Source organism: Notamacropus eugenii, chromosome 6 (genome assembly GCF_028372415.1).
Source record: "Notamacropus eugenii isolate mMacEug1 chromosome 6, mMacEug1.pri_v2, whole genome shotgun sequence".
Taxonomy (NCBI): domain Eukaryota; kingdom Metazoa; phylum Chordata; class Mammalia; order Diprotodontia; family Macropodidae; genus Notamacropus; species Notamacropus eugenii.
In genome coordinates, this window is record NC_092877.1 from 309227170 (window position 1) to 309243027 (window position 15858).

The window sequence follows — 15858 nt, forward strand, 5'->3', positions numbered from 1 at the left end:
TCACTTTTTCTCATCACATCTTGTCACAATAAAGGTCTATGTATTATATGATGCCCTCTAAAATGGAAAATCACGAACTCTTATGTACCCTTGAACCCTTCAAGAAGTCATGAAGAGCACAAAAATCTTCTGCTATTCTCTTATTTGATCTTTCTCAAACTCAGCATCTTATCTTCAGATTTTTTTTGCATTTCCATAGGCTGTCTTTTATGCCTAAATTGAATATCCACCTCACTTTATCTGTCAAAATATTGGGGTTCCTTCAAGGTTTATGTACCATTTCTTACTAGAAGCCCTTCCTGATCCCCATTCTGGTAATGTTCTTCTCCTCAAATTTGCAGTATATATTTACCTGTTTATATGTTCACCTCACCCACCCCTTACCCACCACAAAGTAGAAAGGAAGCTGCATGAGGGTAGGAACTATTTTTCATATTGTCTTTGTTCTGCCCATATCTGGCACAGTAATTTGTGCCTGATAAGCACTTTAATGCTGACTGGATTAAATTGGATCAGATTGGGAAGATTTTGGTGATATTCAGATAATGAGCAGTCCTTCAGATAGGAATGGCAAATTTTCCTTGACTTCCTTGAACCCATCTTATTACTTGGTTTCCCTCACAAACCATTCAGTACTACCAGTACCAGAGGATTTCAATGGTACCCTAACCATGTCCATTAAAAAAAAAAATGAACAAACTTACCACTTACCATAGTCTCATGATACTACCTTCCCATAATGCCACAATATTTTTCAAAGTTTCAGCAAAGTAGGACTACCCACCGTTTATTCTCAGGTTTAGTAACATAGCATAATGCCTTAGTTCAGTAGTGAAAATCTTATGTTAGATGTATGTGTCAGACATAGGATAAATAAAGTAAATGACTGCTTGTCCTCTATACATCACTGATACAATAACAATGAGACATAATATCTAATAATTTCATCGCGCTTAAGATTTTGGTAAGACTAATTAGCATTGACCCTTTGCCTCAGATAAATTCACCAAGTTCACCAAGATCCCAAGGCTAGGCCATAATGATATTGTGAATTATATCAGACTTGAAGGCATCTTGTCTGATCTGTTCTTTATCACCAGTTGATTGGTAAAATTATGAAAAGTTATTCAATCAGTTTTACAAAGCCATGCATGAAGACTCAGTGAGGAACCTCAGAACTGATTTTAAACTAGACTTCTGGCTGCCAGGGAAATTCTAATTAATAGGCTACAAGCACCACCAAAGTTCTTAAGACATTCAATAAATTGCCATATTCCAGTAACTGTTCATACATACAACCCCAAGGGAGAGATTATGGGATGTTTGGCAGACTGGACAGAGAACTATGGACTGATAAGTCTCAGAACAATATTGGCAATGTGTAAACCACACTAGAGAGGACATGACTCCAAGCAGTCAAAGACTTTTATTAGCAATTGAGTAGAAAGATATAATTGAATGATGCTACCTTGGCAATGTTATTCTCCTTCCTCTCCACTTTCCCCTATCCCCTTCTCCAATGATATGTTGAAAGACAGATCAACAAACAAACACATACACGCACAATAAAACTGAATCAAAAAGTCATTATAACATTTGGGATTCTGTTAAAGTGAAGTATTAAGCTTTAAACAAGGAGTACAGAAAAGTTTTCCATCAACTTTTAGTAGTTTTGAATCAGGAAAGAAAACACTCCTCTTTCCTATTCCTGGATAACACCCTTTCTTTTCTACTTACCCTAGCTCCCATGTCTACCACGATGAGTGGTGATAGGTATCACAGTTGTGCTCTCCTCCATAAAACTGGCATGTCTTTCATCTCCGTGAAGCAACATAGGCAAGGGTTCAGAAATTCTAAAATCTCTGCGTAATTTCAATTATTTCACTTATGGCATTTGAATATTCAGGTACATGATGTTCAAAATTGAAAGACCTATTTTTCTGATGCAGGAGAAGCTAAGTATAAAGGTTGCTCAGTTTCCCCAGCTGCTCCTTACCAATTCACCTCAATTCCTCTCTCTACTGATTTCCATCATGCAGCAACAAATCTCCAATAAAGCACAAACAGAAGATTCAAAAAATGAGTACATACTCTTTAAATTTGATTTCATGTCTAAAGGACAGGTAACTGTTTTTTTTTTTTTTAAGACAAGAATTTTATGCCTTCACTTTCAGTTCCTGTTTCAAATCAACACAGATAGTGACTACCTCAACAATAGAGTTGTATAAATAAAATGTTAAATAACAGATTCAGAAGCTAAATGGATGATATCACACAGAAGTTCATAGGAATATCAGCCCCTTATAGGGTGGCTAATTTTTTTTCATGTAGTATATAGGACATGCTGTGGCATACCGTATATAGAGATAGGTTTAGAGCCAAGAAGATCTGGGTTTAAGTACAGCTTCTGATACTGTTTGATCTGGGGCAAGTGTGAAAGGACCATTATCTAACCCCAAGTTATAATCCTTTTCCTGCAAAATGGATTAGATCCTATAAAAGCTACAAAAGCCAGAACTTGCTTGTCCCAGGGATATAATAAGTCTCAAGCTATGCCTCCTCTGCTTCCTGGTAGCTTCAGGTAGTATTAAGATGACTTCCTGGTTTTCTAGGGCATAGACAATTTCGCCCCATTGGATCAGAGTTCTTCCAAATTTGGTGAGTGCACGTAGACATACACTTGTAGGGACTTGTATGTGACTTCATTACACTCTACCCTACTAACCAGATTCATTTCTGTATGGAGACTAGGTGAGAGGTGTCTTCTGAAGCTAAATACCACTGTGTCCTTGTTGTGCATCCTTGCCATGTTAGGGCTAAGTAAATCTAATTAATAGAGTGCTAGCATCAGGCTCTTCCCTATTAGCAAATTATTTATTCTGAGTGTTCAGGGCAACTTTCTAAAATTACGAATTACAGAGAGAGTACACATTTGCATTGGTACATGGAGTTTCCTCATCCAACAACTCCCTATAATACTGAAATCATTGGTCCAAATCTCTAACTCTTTGAGAAATCTCACGGAGTCAACTATAAGTAGGCGGACTCTGATATTTACAGGTACGTAGTTAAAAATAGTCATTCTAATTATAATCAATTCTCCTTCTGGAACAGAGAATGAATGGCCCAACGTAACCCATCATCATCCCATTGGAAAACAAAAGAAAATGTACTTCAAACTAAAAATTACATTCCCAAATAGCTGGAATCTTGCTGTCTTCTCAACAGCCTTGTTTTCTCCAGTTGTAATGCTCTCCCTGTTTCACCTGTCTCTATGAGGTCACAGATCATGTTTTATCTTTTCCATGAAACTTTCTAATATCATTCCAATCTACAATGATTCTCCCTGAGTTGACTACCCTCTCTTTGGCACATTACTGACTTCTTTAGACCTGCTCTCTATTTCCCTGAACTATTTGAAGTTTCTGAGAAAAAAAGAACAAGCCTGGAAGTAGATATGTGTCACAAAATAGGTGATCAATAAAAATTTGTCAAATGGACTTGAATTGTCTCATGTCCAGACATATACCAAAAAACAGTATTAGATAGTGTATGCGTCTTGCGCAAGAATTAGAAATTCTTTCCTTAGTGGGACAAGAATAACATTTCCTGGGAGAAGAGCAATACACCTCCCAAATGATGACAATTTCTCCACAAGGAAGAAGCAAAATCATCTAGGCTTTTTCATTCATTAGATGTAGTAATTAAAGTACAATGAACATAGTAATTAATTTGCATTAGATTGACCAGTACCATGGGAAAAATTTATAATCTTCCGATGAGTTTTTGTTTTGGTTTTTCTGAGTTTTTTAAACCCATGCTTAGTTTTAGTTTCAGAAAGAGCATTCAATTAATGAGTGCATTGAAATGTTTCCCTTAATTTTACAATATGTCAAGAAACCATAAATCCACAAAGAAAAAAATGGGAAATAACTGAAATCAATAAGGAAGGCTTATGAACATGCAAAGTTATTAGTGAAATACAAGGATGTTAATTAAAGATGCTGGCTTTTCGCAAAGGCTCTCTGTTACCCTGATTGATCTTGGCTGCTGGTTCAGCTCTTTCTCTCTTGCGCATTAGCTCTCACTTGCTTTTCACTGCTCTAATTGGATATTTACTGCATCGGCACCTTCTTTCAAACAACATTTGTTGCAAAAAGACTGTAAATAATATTATGTTTTAGACAAATGATACATGTACAAATATAAACTTGCATAAATGGTTTATTGTTTTTTTAATTTGGCATTGGAACTTTTACAGATCTTCATGAGACTTTTTGTATTCATGCAAATGTTTGATAAATTTTCTGAATAAAATATCTTACTTTTCTTTTGAATTCAAAATCCTGCTCTTAAAGCAGTTGCAAAAATACCTTAGTTAAGTACTATGCCCTACATTTTAAGTTGTTGGGGTTGGAAGCTCAATTCCGTATGGACAGTCTCGGGCGGGTAAAGGTGGGAACTTCTAAATCTTAGAGCTCTCACGAGACCCCCCCAGGAAACAGCTGGGAATCGAGGTGAACCGAGCTATCTCGTGTATTTCCGCCTCTTCCCGTGAGAAACGTGATGGGAGAGAGATCTCCCCGCCCTCGAGATTGTCCCGGATCTGGGCACACTATTGTTATCTAACAGCATGGTATTTAGATGCAAACTATGCGACTGGAGAGTTAAGTAGAATCAGGGAAGCCTGAAAGCTCTCTTAGCACGTGAGGAGCCAAAGAGGACACAAGGCTCCACTTTTCCTCTTCTCCTTCTCTCCCCTCCCCCTCTCTCCTCACTTATACTTCTACTTCCAATCTCTTATTGTAAGATCTTTGCCTACTTGGGAGATCCTTCTCTCTCTCCCTCCTAAGGAAGAATCCCCTGCACTTGTAACCGAGACCCTGAAATAAAGCTCAACCCTTGTTCGACTCTGGAACGTCCTTTCTCTCATATGCGCACCCGGCGTGGCCAGCCGAAGACCTCGGGAGGTGAGGTAAGAAAGACTTGGGTAGCCCACAGGCCTCTAGGTCTGGCATTAAGTAGTGTTAGAAAAATTTATACTAGAAATGATTTTAACCCACAATTAAAATCTCAGAGGGCCTTAGTTTTGTCAAGCCAAAAGATAAAATTTATGAAAATTCCTGAAAAATAATTTTCTTCCTAAATAAACACGATGAATTTTTTGTGGAAAATACCAGAGTATGCTGAAATTTTTCTATAAGAATTTTCAATGCTTGCATAGAAAGAAACAATATCTTTTCCAAAGTTTTTGTAGAGACTATTTCATTTTACTTGATCTGTAGAAAAACTGCCAAAAATATTTTATTAATGATAAAGTAAGACCAACTGTAGTATATGCACATGTATCCCTCTATATCTACTGCATCATTACCATTCAAGTTGTGATTGAAAAACAAGGACTTAAGCGGTTTTCCTTATAGAAAAAGGCATACATGTCACACGACGTAGGGACAGTATAATCAATGAGATCATGTGTTTAGTGCAGACAAATCATGCTAGAAATTTGGCTTCAACAAAGAAGTAAAAGTGAATGATACTGACAAGCACGTTATCAGGCAAAAAAAAAAAAATGTGTTAATTACATTCACCTCTTAGTCTTGTTCATATTTAGGCATAGATATAGATAGACACCTAGGTGGCACATCAATAGAGCACAGGGCTTGGATGCAGAAAGACTCATATTTCTGAGTTCAAATCTGATTTCAGACAATTATTAGCTGTGTGACTCTGGGCAAGTCACTTTAACCTGTCCGCCCCAGTTCATCATCTGTAAAATGAACTGGAGAAGGAAATGGCAAACCACTCTAGTACTTTGCCCAAGAAAATCCCAAATGGATCACAAAGAGTTTGACATGACTGAACAACAAGAGCATATATAGATATATTCCTCTCCCCACCTTTTATTGGGGGAAATATATAAATATAAATATTATATATATATATGCATACACATACATACTTCTTCAATAAAGAAAAATAAATAAAAAACTCTGAAATACTTAAATTATATATATATATATACTTTATATATCTATCTGTCTAATCATGTCAATATTATGTGGCCTAATTACACTTATCATGCATTACTCTATTATCTTTTGAATCATCCACATTTTTATTGCTTTGCCGGTTATATGATTTTATGAGTCAGAGCCCTATAACACCATTATTGTTAAAAAGATGACTTTTTATTGTTAGCAGGAAAATGAAGGATTGCTGAAAGCACTACACAATTCCCCAAACATAATCTATGCCACTCTCTTTTCCCACGAAGATATATGTATTGATGGACTGACCTAATGAGTTGCGCAAATGTCAGAATTTCGGTAATAAATCAATGTTCCTTATGCAGGGCAGCTTGGTAGCACAATGACTGCTAGGCCTAGAGTCAGGAACACTCATCTTCACGAAGGCAAATCTGGCCTCAGACACTTACTAGCTATGTCACCCTGGACAAGTCACTTAACCTTGTTAACCTCAGTTTCCTCAGCTGTGAAATGAACAGGAGAGGGAATGGCAAATCACTCCAGTATCCTTTTCATGAAAACCCCAAATGGGGTCATGAAGAGCTGGGCAGGAATGAAAGTGCCAGAATGACAACATTCTTTTTCCACGGTTTTGTTTTTTTTTTTCCCTTTAGAGGTGATTAGATGCATCTCTTTTGAATGGCCATGGATACCACTGAGGTAACTTTGTGTTCTGAGGTGTGGCACAATCAGTACCATACAGTTTGCCAGGACAATCATCTAGAACAGTTTACCATCCTCAAGTTATATTTTCCTTCCAACTCCTTTCCAAACAGAATATGCTTTTTAAAAGTGGCCAACCCTTTGATAAGTATATATCTCCCTCTTTTTTTGCATAATGTGATATTGAAAATCAGAAGATCATCCAATTAACTCTGTGGTTGTACCTATGAAGAATCTTATATATTAAAATATACTTTAAAAAAAAGGAAATTTCACATGCTACTAACATTTACAAGGCTGGCACCATAGGCTGAAGCATCTTACCAACTGAGACTTGTACCTAAGAAAGGAGATAAAAGTCATTTAGCCCAGTGCCTGGCACATGTCGCTATTGGTGGTGGTGGCAGTGATCGTTCCTGTCGTTACTCAGTTGTCCTACTTGTGTCTGATTCTCCCTGACCCCATTTGGGGTTTTCTTGGCAAAGATACTGGAATAGTTTGACATTTATTTCTCCAATTCATTTAAGAGATGAGGCAACTGAGGTAAACAGGGTTAAGTGACTTAGGTTTGCACAATTAGTACATGCTAGATTTGAGCTCAAGTCCTCCTTATTCCAGGGCAAGTGCTCAATCCACTGTGCCACCTAACTGTCCTGTCTGGTACATTGTAACTGCTTAACAAATGTTTAGTAATTGGAGGATTAAAAGATATCAACCAGGGCCCTGAAAAAGTATTTGAGTTGTCTGTGGTTGTTGTCCTTCGTCTTTGAGGAGGATCAAAATGACATCACCATTGTAAACTGAAATTTCAATGTCTCTGACTATGGCTGATCAGACCAATAACAGCTTGGGATTCTCTACCACAGGTTGGGTCCATGTGAATATTTGAGGTGGATATCCCAAATTTGCGCATCCTGTATTTACTTTGTGTTGTCTCAATTCTGCTTTGCTCAAGTAGCACAGCACCTTTTCTTATGTGGGCATGCCATGCTAAGCAGTCCTGTGCCAGTGTCTCCCATGTTGCGCAGTCAAATCCAAGTTTCTTGAGAGAGACCTTGAGAGTGTCCTTGTATCGTTTCTTCTGGCCACCATGTGACTGCTTGCCCCATACAAGTTCTCCATAAAATAGTCTTTTTGGCAAGCGTACATTTTGCATTTGAAAAACGTGGCTAGCCCATCAGAGTTGCTCTTTCTGAAACACAGTTTGAATACTTGGCAGTTTAGCTCAAGCAAGGACTTCAATGTCTGGTACTTTATCCTGCTAGATGATTCTCAGAATCTTCCTAAGACAGTTCAAATGGAAGCAATTCAGTCTCTTGGCATGGCACTGGTAGACTGGCCATGTTTCACAAGCAATGAGGTCAGCACAACTGCTCTGTAGACCTTCAGTTTGGTAGTCAGTCTAATACTTTTTCTCTCCCAAACCTTTCTTCAGAGCCTCCCAAACACTGAGCTAGCTCTGGCAATGCGTGCACCAACCTCATTGTCAATGTGTACATCCCTGGAAAGTACACTACCAAGGTAAGTGAACTTATCCACAGCATTCAAAACTTCTCCATTTGTTGTAACCAATGGTTTCACGTATGAATGGTGTGGTGGTGGGTGATGGAGCACCTGTGCTTTTTTGGTGTTAATTATCAAGCCAAAATTAGCAGAGGCAGCAGAGAACTGATCCATACTTTGTTGCATATCAGCTTCAGAGGCTGCACTGAGTGCACAATCATCTGCAAACAGAAAATCATACACCAACACTCCCTCCACTTTGGTCTTGGTTTGTAGCCTTTTCAAGTTGAAGAACTTACCATCAGTACGGTTGTTGACCTTAATGCCATGTTCATCCTCATTGAAAGCATTTTTCAACATGGCTGAAAACATCATGCTAAAAAACATGGAAGCAAGTACATACACCCGTTTCACTCCACTGGTGTTGGGAAGGCACGAAAGCTTTGTTTATTATCCAGAATCTGGGCAAATATGTCATCATGAAACTGATGATATTGATGAACTTCTCCAAGCAACCAAATTTTGACATAATTTTCCATAAGCCCTCTTGACTAACAGTGTCAAAGGCCTTGGTCAGATCCACAAACGTTGTGTACAGACCTTTGTTCTCCTCCTGGCATTTCTCCTGGAGTTGTCAGGCAGCAAACACCATGTCGACTGTTCCTTGGCCCTTTCTGAAGCCACATTGGCTCCAGCTATATGCCCATCTTCCAGGTGAAGGATCAGCCTATTAAGGAGGACTCTAGCAAGAATTTTGCCAGCAACAACTAAGAGAGAGATCCCCCTGTGATTGTCGCAGGACAATTTATTCTCTTTATCCTTATGGAGATGGACAATAGAGGCATCCTTGAACTCCTGGGTGATAACCACCTCTTACTATATAACCTGGAAAATTTCAGTCAGTTTTTGTATGAGCAATGGTCCCCCCACCTTGTAAATCTCAGCTGGAATAGAATTAGCACAAGGTGCTTTGCCACTTGAAAGGAGCCTAATGGCCCTCAAAACCTCTTCTTCAGTTGGAAGTTCAGCTAAGGAGAGATTGACTTCAACCTCAGGTAAATGGTCAATGGCCTCAGCATTGATTGATGATGGTCTGTTGAGAACATTATGGAAGTGTTCAGCCCATCTCTCCAGGATCACATCATTATCACTAATCAATGTGGCTCCATCAGCACTGAGTAGTTGTGATGCACCATAAGTTTTTGGTCCATAAATAAGTTTCAGGGAATCATAAAAGTGCTTCGGATTGTTACTATCAGCCTTCAGACTTCTTACTGAGTCAAGAGTTGTCTGTATAGTATGAGCAAGGATGGATTACACCAGTGTCCATGACTTGCTAAACGACCAAAGGAGAAGCTCCAGTACATGGGGACCTTTTTCCTCTATGGATTGTGAAAGGACATAGGTAAAAATATCTGCAGGTGAAAAGGTCTGGATGGGTTGTGATCATCCCAGTAGAGGCAACACTCACATTGCTGAGATTTCAGATCTGATGAAGTAAAATCACATGTGTGTGCTTGTGTGTGTGTATGTTTCTAAGAATGAAATATATAATTAAATGATACTTTTGAGGATAGTTATGCCAGCTAAGTGAAACAGTGAGTGGATAATTTGGCTTAGAATCAGGAAGATCTGATTTCAAATCCTACCTCAGATATTTAATAGCTATATGACCGTGGCAAAGTCACTTAAGCCCATTTGCCTCATCTGTAAAGTGAACTGGAGAAGGAAATGGCAAACAACTCCAATATCTGTGCCTAAATAACCACAAAAAAGTGGCCACAAAAAGTCAGACACAACTGAAAAGCAACGAAGCAACAACTTTAAGAGTGGTAGCTTGGAAATCTGTGAATATGTAGCCTATAAACCACATGTATTGCCAAGCTAAATAAAAACCACTATCTAATATTAATAATAATAGTAGCCTGCATTTTAGATTTTTATAGAGGACTACCTGAGTTGGGACAGGAGAGTTACAACTATGATTACACAGGTAGTTGGTGACAGAGTTAGGTTCTGATTTTGGGTAAAGAACTACTAACTACCACTGTGATAGGTAATACATTTTCGCTCCTTCCAAATGCTGTGTTTAACCAACATGACACAGCTCCTAAGAGTGCAAAAGGCATATGTGAGATGAAACAACAAACATCCCTGACAACGGGAGCCCACAGAAAGCTATACTGATAGTGTGTTTAAAGATAAAAGGGCATTCAGGAACTATTTTAAATGAGATAAGGAGGCTTCATATATCTTGCTGGCCCTGAGATAACTATGTTCCTTTCATCATCATTATTGATTTCTTAAGGCTTAGCCACCCTCATATCAGTACCCAGAGGGCTCAGCTCTTGGGACTAGTTCTTACCAAAGGAGGGTTGTCACTCTTAAGCTAAAGGAATAACTAAGCCTACCAAATAACAGGTAAGGCTTCAGACTTCAGTGCAGCTGATAAGTTTTCCTCTCCCTGACATGACTATATTAATCCACTGAATCAATTTACTTAAGCTGTTCTGTGTAACAAAGTGTGTCACGATTTTACCCACTTTAAAAATACCATTCTTTGAGAATCACAAGGCCACAGGAGGCCTGGCTCCCCCAGTCTTGATCAAAAAGCCTGATGTAAACCCTTGGCAACTGAGCAACGAATAAGTTCTCTATTGAGATTTATATAGGGATATGGCCACTCTAATGTCAAATGGGAGTTGAGGAAATGGATGTTAAATAGCTTTGTAAAACGATTTTCCTATGCTGATTTTCAGGTGGGGTCTAAAACTACAAATACATCACGTTTTTGGTCTCCACAGATGTCCAATTTGCTCTAATCTTCACACAAAGCTCGTAACTTACTGTGATCTGTAGCATACAGCACTAGAAATAAATCCAATTTAAAGCAATCTCCACCAATGTTGTTTCAAATGTTCTTGTCACTGACTGGCACATCACCAGCAACAAAAGCAGCGCCTATATTAATCAAATTTCACTTAGTCTTGGATGGTATTTCACTAGGAGCTTTATAAGGGTGCAAATATTTGTAAATTTAGTATGAAATGAAGAAGATGGACTGCCCTGGGTGGAGCAGTTGCTAATCTTAAAATCATTAAGCACTTTGGGAGAAAAATTTGAGATATTTTAATTATGCAACAGTAGATCAAGACTAACCTCAGCTTGCAGATGCAGTGTCCAAATTAAGTCACAAAGCCTTTTTATTGTCAAGTCTAGGTCTGGCAGGTTTGCAGATGACTATCCTTACCAAATTGCCAAAATAGTCATACTTTCAAATTTCAAGTTCCACTAATTCTACAAAGCATTTTCACTTTCCTTTTTAAAATTTCTGTCTCCTGCAAATTTAAGCTCAGGTTTGAAAAAGTTGTGAAACCCTTATGATACATGGATTTTTGTTTACCAACCACTTTGATTCAGGCCAAGATGCTTTCACTCAGATCTTCCCTCTTTGCTTCATATCCCCACTAACAAGACATTCATTATCCGGGCCTTTTTCTCCCTAAGACTGTGCAATTTGTCACTTGCCACCATTCTTTACCAACAAATGACACCAAGGTATTTCCTGCTTCATTTTCAGTATCAAAAAGAGACACCTCTTGGAAAATGTCATTTCCTCGACCCTGATAAGGGATGAAACAAATAATCAATCCCCAACTTCATTATCTTTCCCTCCTCTGAACTTCTGGAGCGCTATGCTGTAGCTTTGCCATATTTACTGGCTCATGCCTACTATTTCCTTTTCATACTCTTACAATTCAGACAAACTAGTTTAATGGCTATTTCTCAGACCTAAGATTCAGCCTCCCATCTCTGTACCCTTGCATACCAGACTTGCCATAACTGGAATGTTTCCTTCTCATTTTTACTTCTATGCTATGCTTTCCTATGCCACAGGATTAGGAAATTAAAAAAGAAGAAATGACCATTTTGATTCTCCTTTTTCTTTTTCTCATTGTCAATGACTTACAGGTCTGGCAGTGACGCTCTGTGGGCCCCCAGCATCGGCCTGTGCAAGACTTGTGGCACCGCCCACCTGCAGGACAGAAAGGAAAAGTATGTCAATTAGAATCTTTCAATTCTGGACCAGGAGTGATCATTCAGGGGAAACGACTTTCACTCCTTTATGAGAATCTTTATGCTGCACTAGAGTTGAAACATTGCCCATAAAAAGTCCACTTAAACAGGAAGGACTGAATGTCAGATATATATGGGATTGGAGCACCAACTCGTGGTATTTGAAAACCTCCCATCATTTTATTTAAAAACAACAAAATGTTGACTTTGTGGAATTTCTCACAAACAGTTTTAGGGGAAGCAGAGAGAAAGAAGCGCATAAAACAAGTTTTCACTTTGTCTAACAGATATACCATGGATCTTTTGGGGAGTTTCATCTTTAATCCTAACTCCCAATGATGGAGGATGAAATTAATATTCAAATAATCATACTGAAAACTACATAGAGAGTAATAACATATTCTAAAAAATATGCTTCTGAGAAGAAAATGTTCTAAACATAATTCCCATACTTCTTTATGTAGTGAAACAATCTCACATAGTTTTTTTTTAAGAGCCATGGACCTATAAAATTCAATTTAGCTTGCAAAATTTGATGCAGGAACTTACACATTTAAAAATGTGTCCTTTATCCCTCCCAGCTGTCTCTCTCCCCTTATGAGTTTTTTGTTTTTTTATCAAAAGCATTTGCCTAAAGCAAATAGATAGCTGCCTCAAAGGTAGATTTACAGAACTCAATCAGTGGACTGAAGTAAAAGAGATTGAGGACACTTGATCTCTTTAAAGCTTGCTATGTGATTTTTTAGGTGGCACAAGGGATAGAGTGCTGGGTCTAGAGTCAGAAAGAGATGAGTTCAAAATCAGGACTTAGACATTTACTGGCTGTGTGACCATGGGCAAGTCATTTAACCCACTTTGCCATAGTTTCCTCATTTGTGAAATTAGCTTGAGAAGAAAATGGCAAACCATTCCAGTATCTTTGCCAAGAAAATTGCAAATAGGGTCACAGTCTAACCTGACTGAACAATAATAAATCTATTTCTTCAGGCTCATTGTAATAATAATATGGGTGATGAATGCTTAAAGATGGACCTCATACAGTCATGGATTACTAAAGGTTGAAGGTGACTTAGAGACCAGTTTGCCCTCAGTCCTTAAACACATCCCAGGGATGAGGAAATGAGGTCCATAGAAGCTTATAAGCAAAAATAAATGAGATTTGGAAGAGACCTCAGAGACCATCTAGTACGGACTTCTTTACAAATGAGAGAACTGAGACCCAGAGATGTTAAGTAACTTGCCCCAAATCAGAGAAGTAGTAAGATTCAGAAGAGAGATTTAAATACAGATACTCTGAGTCCAGAACAAGTGCTCTGTCTTTGGTACCATCAAGTCTTCCAGTGACTTGTCCAAAGTCATAGTAAATTAGGGGTAAAACTATGGTTAGAATCTTAGTCTCTTAATAGACAGTTACAGTGTATAGGAGCCTACTTATATGTGTATTCCACCATATCATGCAGCCTCTACTTTTTTGTAAGGTGAAACCATCTCTATGGGGCATCTGATGTTGCTTTTCTGTCTATCCCCTCTATTAAACCCCATTTCATTCTCTATGGTCAGTCCTAAAAGAAAAGAAAATGCAGTAACATTAATTCTATAGCCACATAGCAAACATTTCTTGAAAAGGGGAGATATGACACAGATTTTAGTCTAGATCTGATTTAAATTTAAGGACTATAGTCATTTTTGTTTTTAATTTTATATTTTTCACTTACCATTTTTTTTCTCCTTCCCATATGCCCTCTCCCCACAGGAAAAATAATACACTCTTTAATAAATTATGCACAGTAACAAATGTACATAGCTGCATAGTCAAGTAAAATAAATTTCTTTCCTGATCATGTCCCCAAAACCTGTCGCATTCTGCATCTTTAGTCTCTCTCTATTCTGGCAGGATGTAGCCTATAGTACTTATATCCTCACCTCAGAAGACATACCAACTTTGTCAGCTTCCTCATTTTTCATTGGTACATGTTTAGAACACACCATGTTAGAACATACCATGTTTAAAGCTCATTTGCTAAAAGTATGGTGAAAAAATTCTTCCCAACTCCTCCCCCCCATCCATATACACACAAAAGTTTTCACCGAATTCCTCCCATGTCCTTCTACCCAGCTGGATATGGATGGCATTACTGATTAGGTTATACAGTAATTATACGTACTCTATTCCAGCCACCTTTATAAAAGCATCGGATCCTTGCTATATTACAGTTCATTTAAGGCAATTATGCTTGTGAAGCGCTATTGCTGACATCATCGGCGTATAATTTCCTGTCACTCTCTGCCATCTGTTTATTTAGATCACAAACACATTATAACTACATAATGCAAACTCATTTTGGCTGACAGGAAAAGGGCTCCATCTGGCATGAATAATATAACTTTAATCAGTAATAACGATAATTATTATTAAGAACCTACTGGAGTTCTTTTGTATAAAGCTAATAAATCTAAATTGATTTATAACAGCGGAAATTAGAAAAGGCTGTGAGGAAAAACAGAAAAGGCTGGAAACTTTTCATGGCACAAAACTTTTTTTTTTTTAAATGAGAAAGTAGCTATTGTGGGGGTTAATGGGTGCCTTGTTTCTCTAGATGTGCTAAAAATCCATTAAATCGACCCATTAAGAGGTCAGTTAATTGCAGATTTCTGAAGCAAGAGGTGATCTGTCATTTATTCCATGGCTTCTCGATCCACATTTGAGCTAATAAAACATTGAGCTTTGTTCTTTATGGCCAGAATACTGTATGGGGGTGGGAATACTGCAAGGTTAGATCTCAGAACAGGTGCACCGCCTAGCCTTCTCTGTCCACCCACCCTTCCTGAACAAGTTCCCTTCAAATTCCCAGCTTTGTGGATCCCTCTCCAAACTCCTATGCCCCCATGATTTTTATAAGAAAATATTTCTTTCTCTATTTCAAAGTTATTGGGACTAGTTTTGCTCTTTGAAGATTCTTGGTAAACAGCCAACTATCCCTTGCCAAATCCTAACCCCTTTGGAAATAAAGGTTTAAGCATCTTCAGAAGTCATTAAAAAACAAACAAACAAACAAAACAACTTAAACTTCTCCATTTCCTGTTACAGGACTTCACTTGGGTAGTTTGGGAAGTCATTGACATTTATATGGAGATATTTAATTTCCTCCCAAGGGGAAACAAGTCAGAGGCTCCTTCTCTGATCAAGAACAGTTTTGACATTATTCCTTTTACCCCTTCCTCAATTACATAGGCAAAGTAGAGAAGTGAGCATGTGCTCAGCACATTTCTAAATTAAATGATCACATTGAAAGGACTATCTATTAAACATCCTCAAAATATCCTTTGGCACACAGTCATCCCAAAACAGTAGCATCGGGAAGATTTCACCCACAAAAGGTAATCCTTTTGGCAGCAAGGAATCTAAGAACGCCACAATTTCCTCCGTAGTTCTAGTGTCTCCTCCTATTCAACTGGGATTGGCACAACAATCTTCATGGGAAAAATCAAATGGATTAAGAATGTCAACTGGAAAGCCTACAATCTGCATTTGAAAGAACAGCCCACTGGGTTAGCCTGTCAATGCATAGATACGGACTGGTACCAA

General features: G+C 38.2%; 1 protein-coding gene across 1 annotated transcript in view; it reads right to left on the reverse strand.

The window, feature by feature from the left end:
* The window catches only part of ERBB4 (erb-b2 receptor tyrosine kinase 4), a 1360303-nt gene that overhangs the window by 406262 nt on the left and 938183 nt on the right, over positions 1-15858 (reverse strand). Inside the window, exon 5 of the mRNA XM_072617476.1 lies at positions 12166-12231. Coding sequence (XP_072473577.1) covers positions 12166-12231 — 66 coding nt within the window. The remainder of the gene's footprint in view (positions 1-12165; positions 12232-15858) is intronic.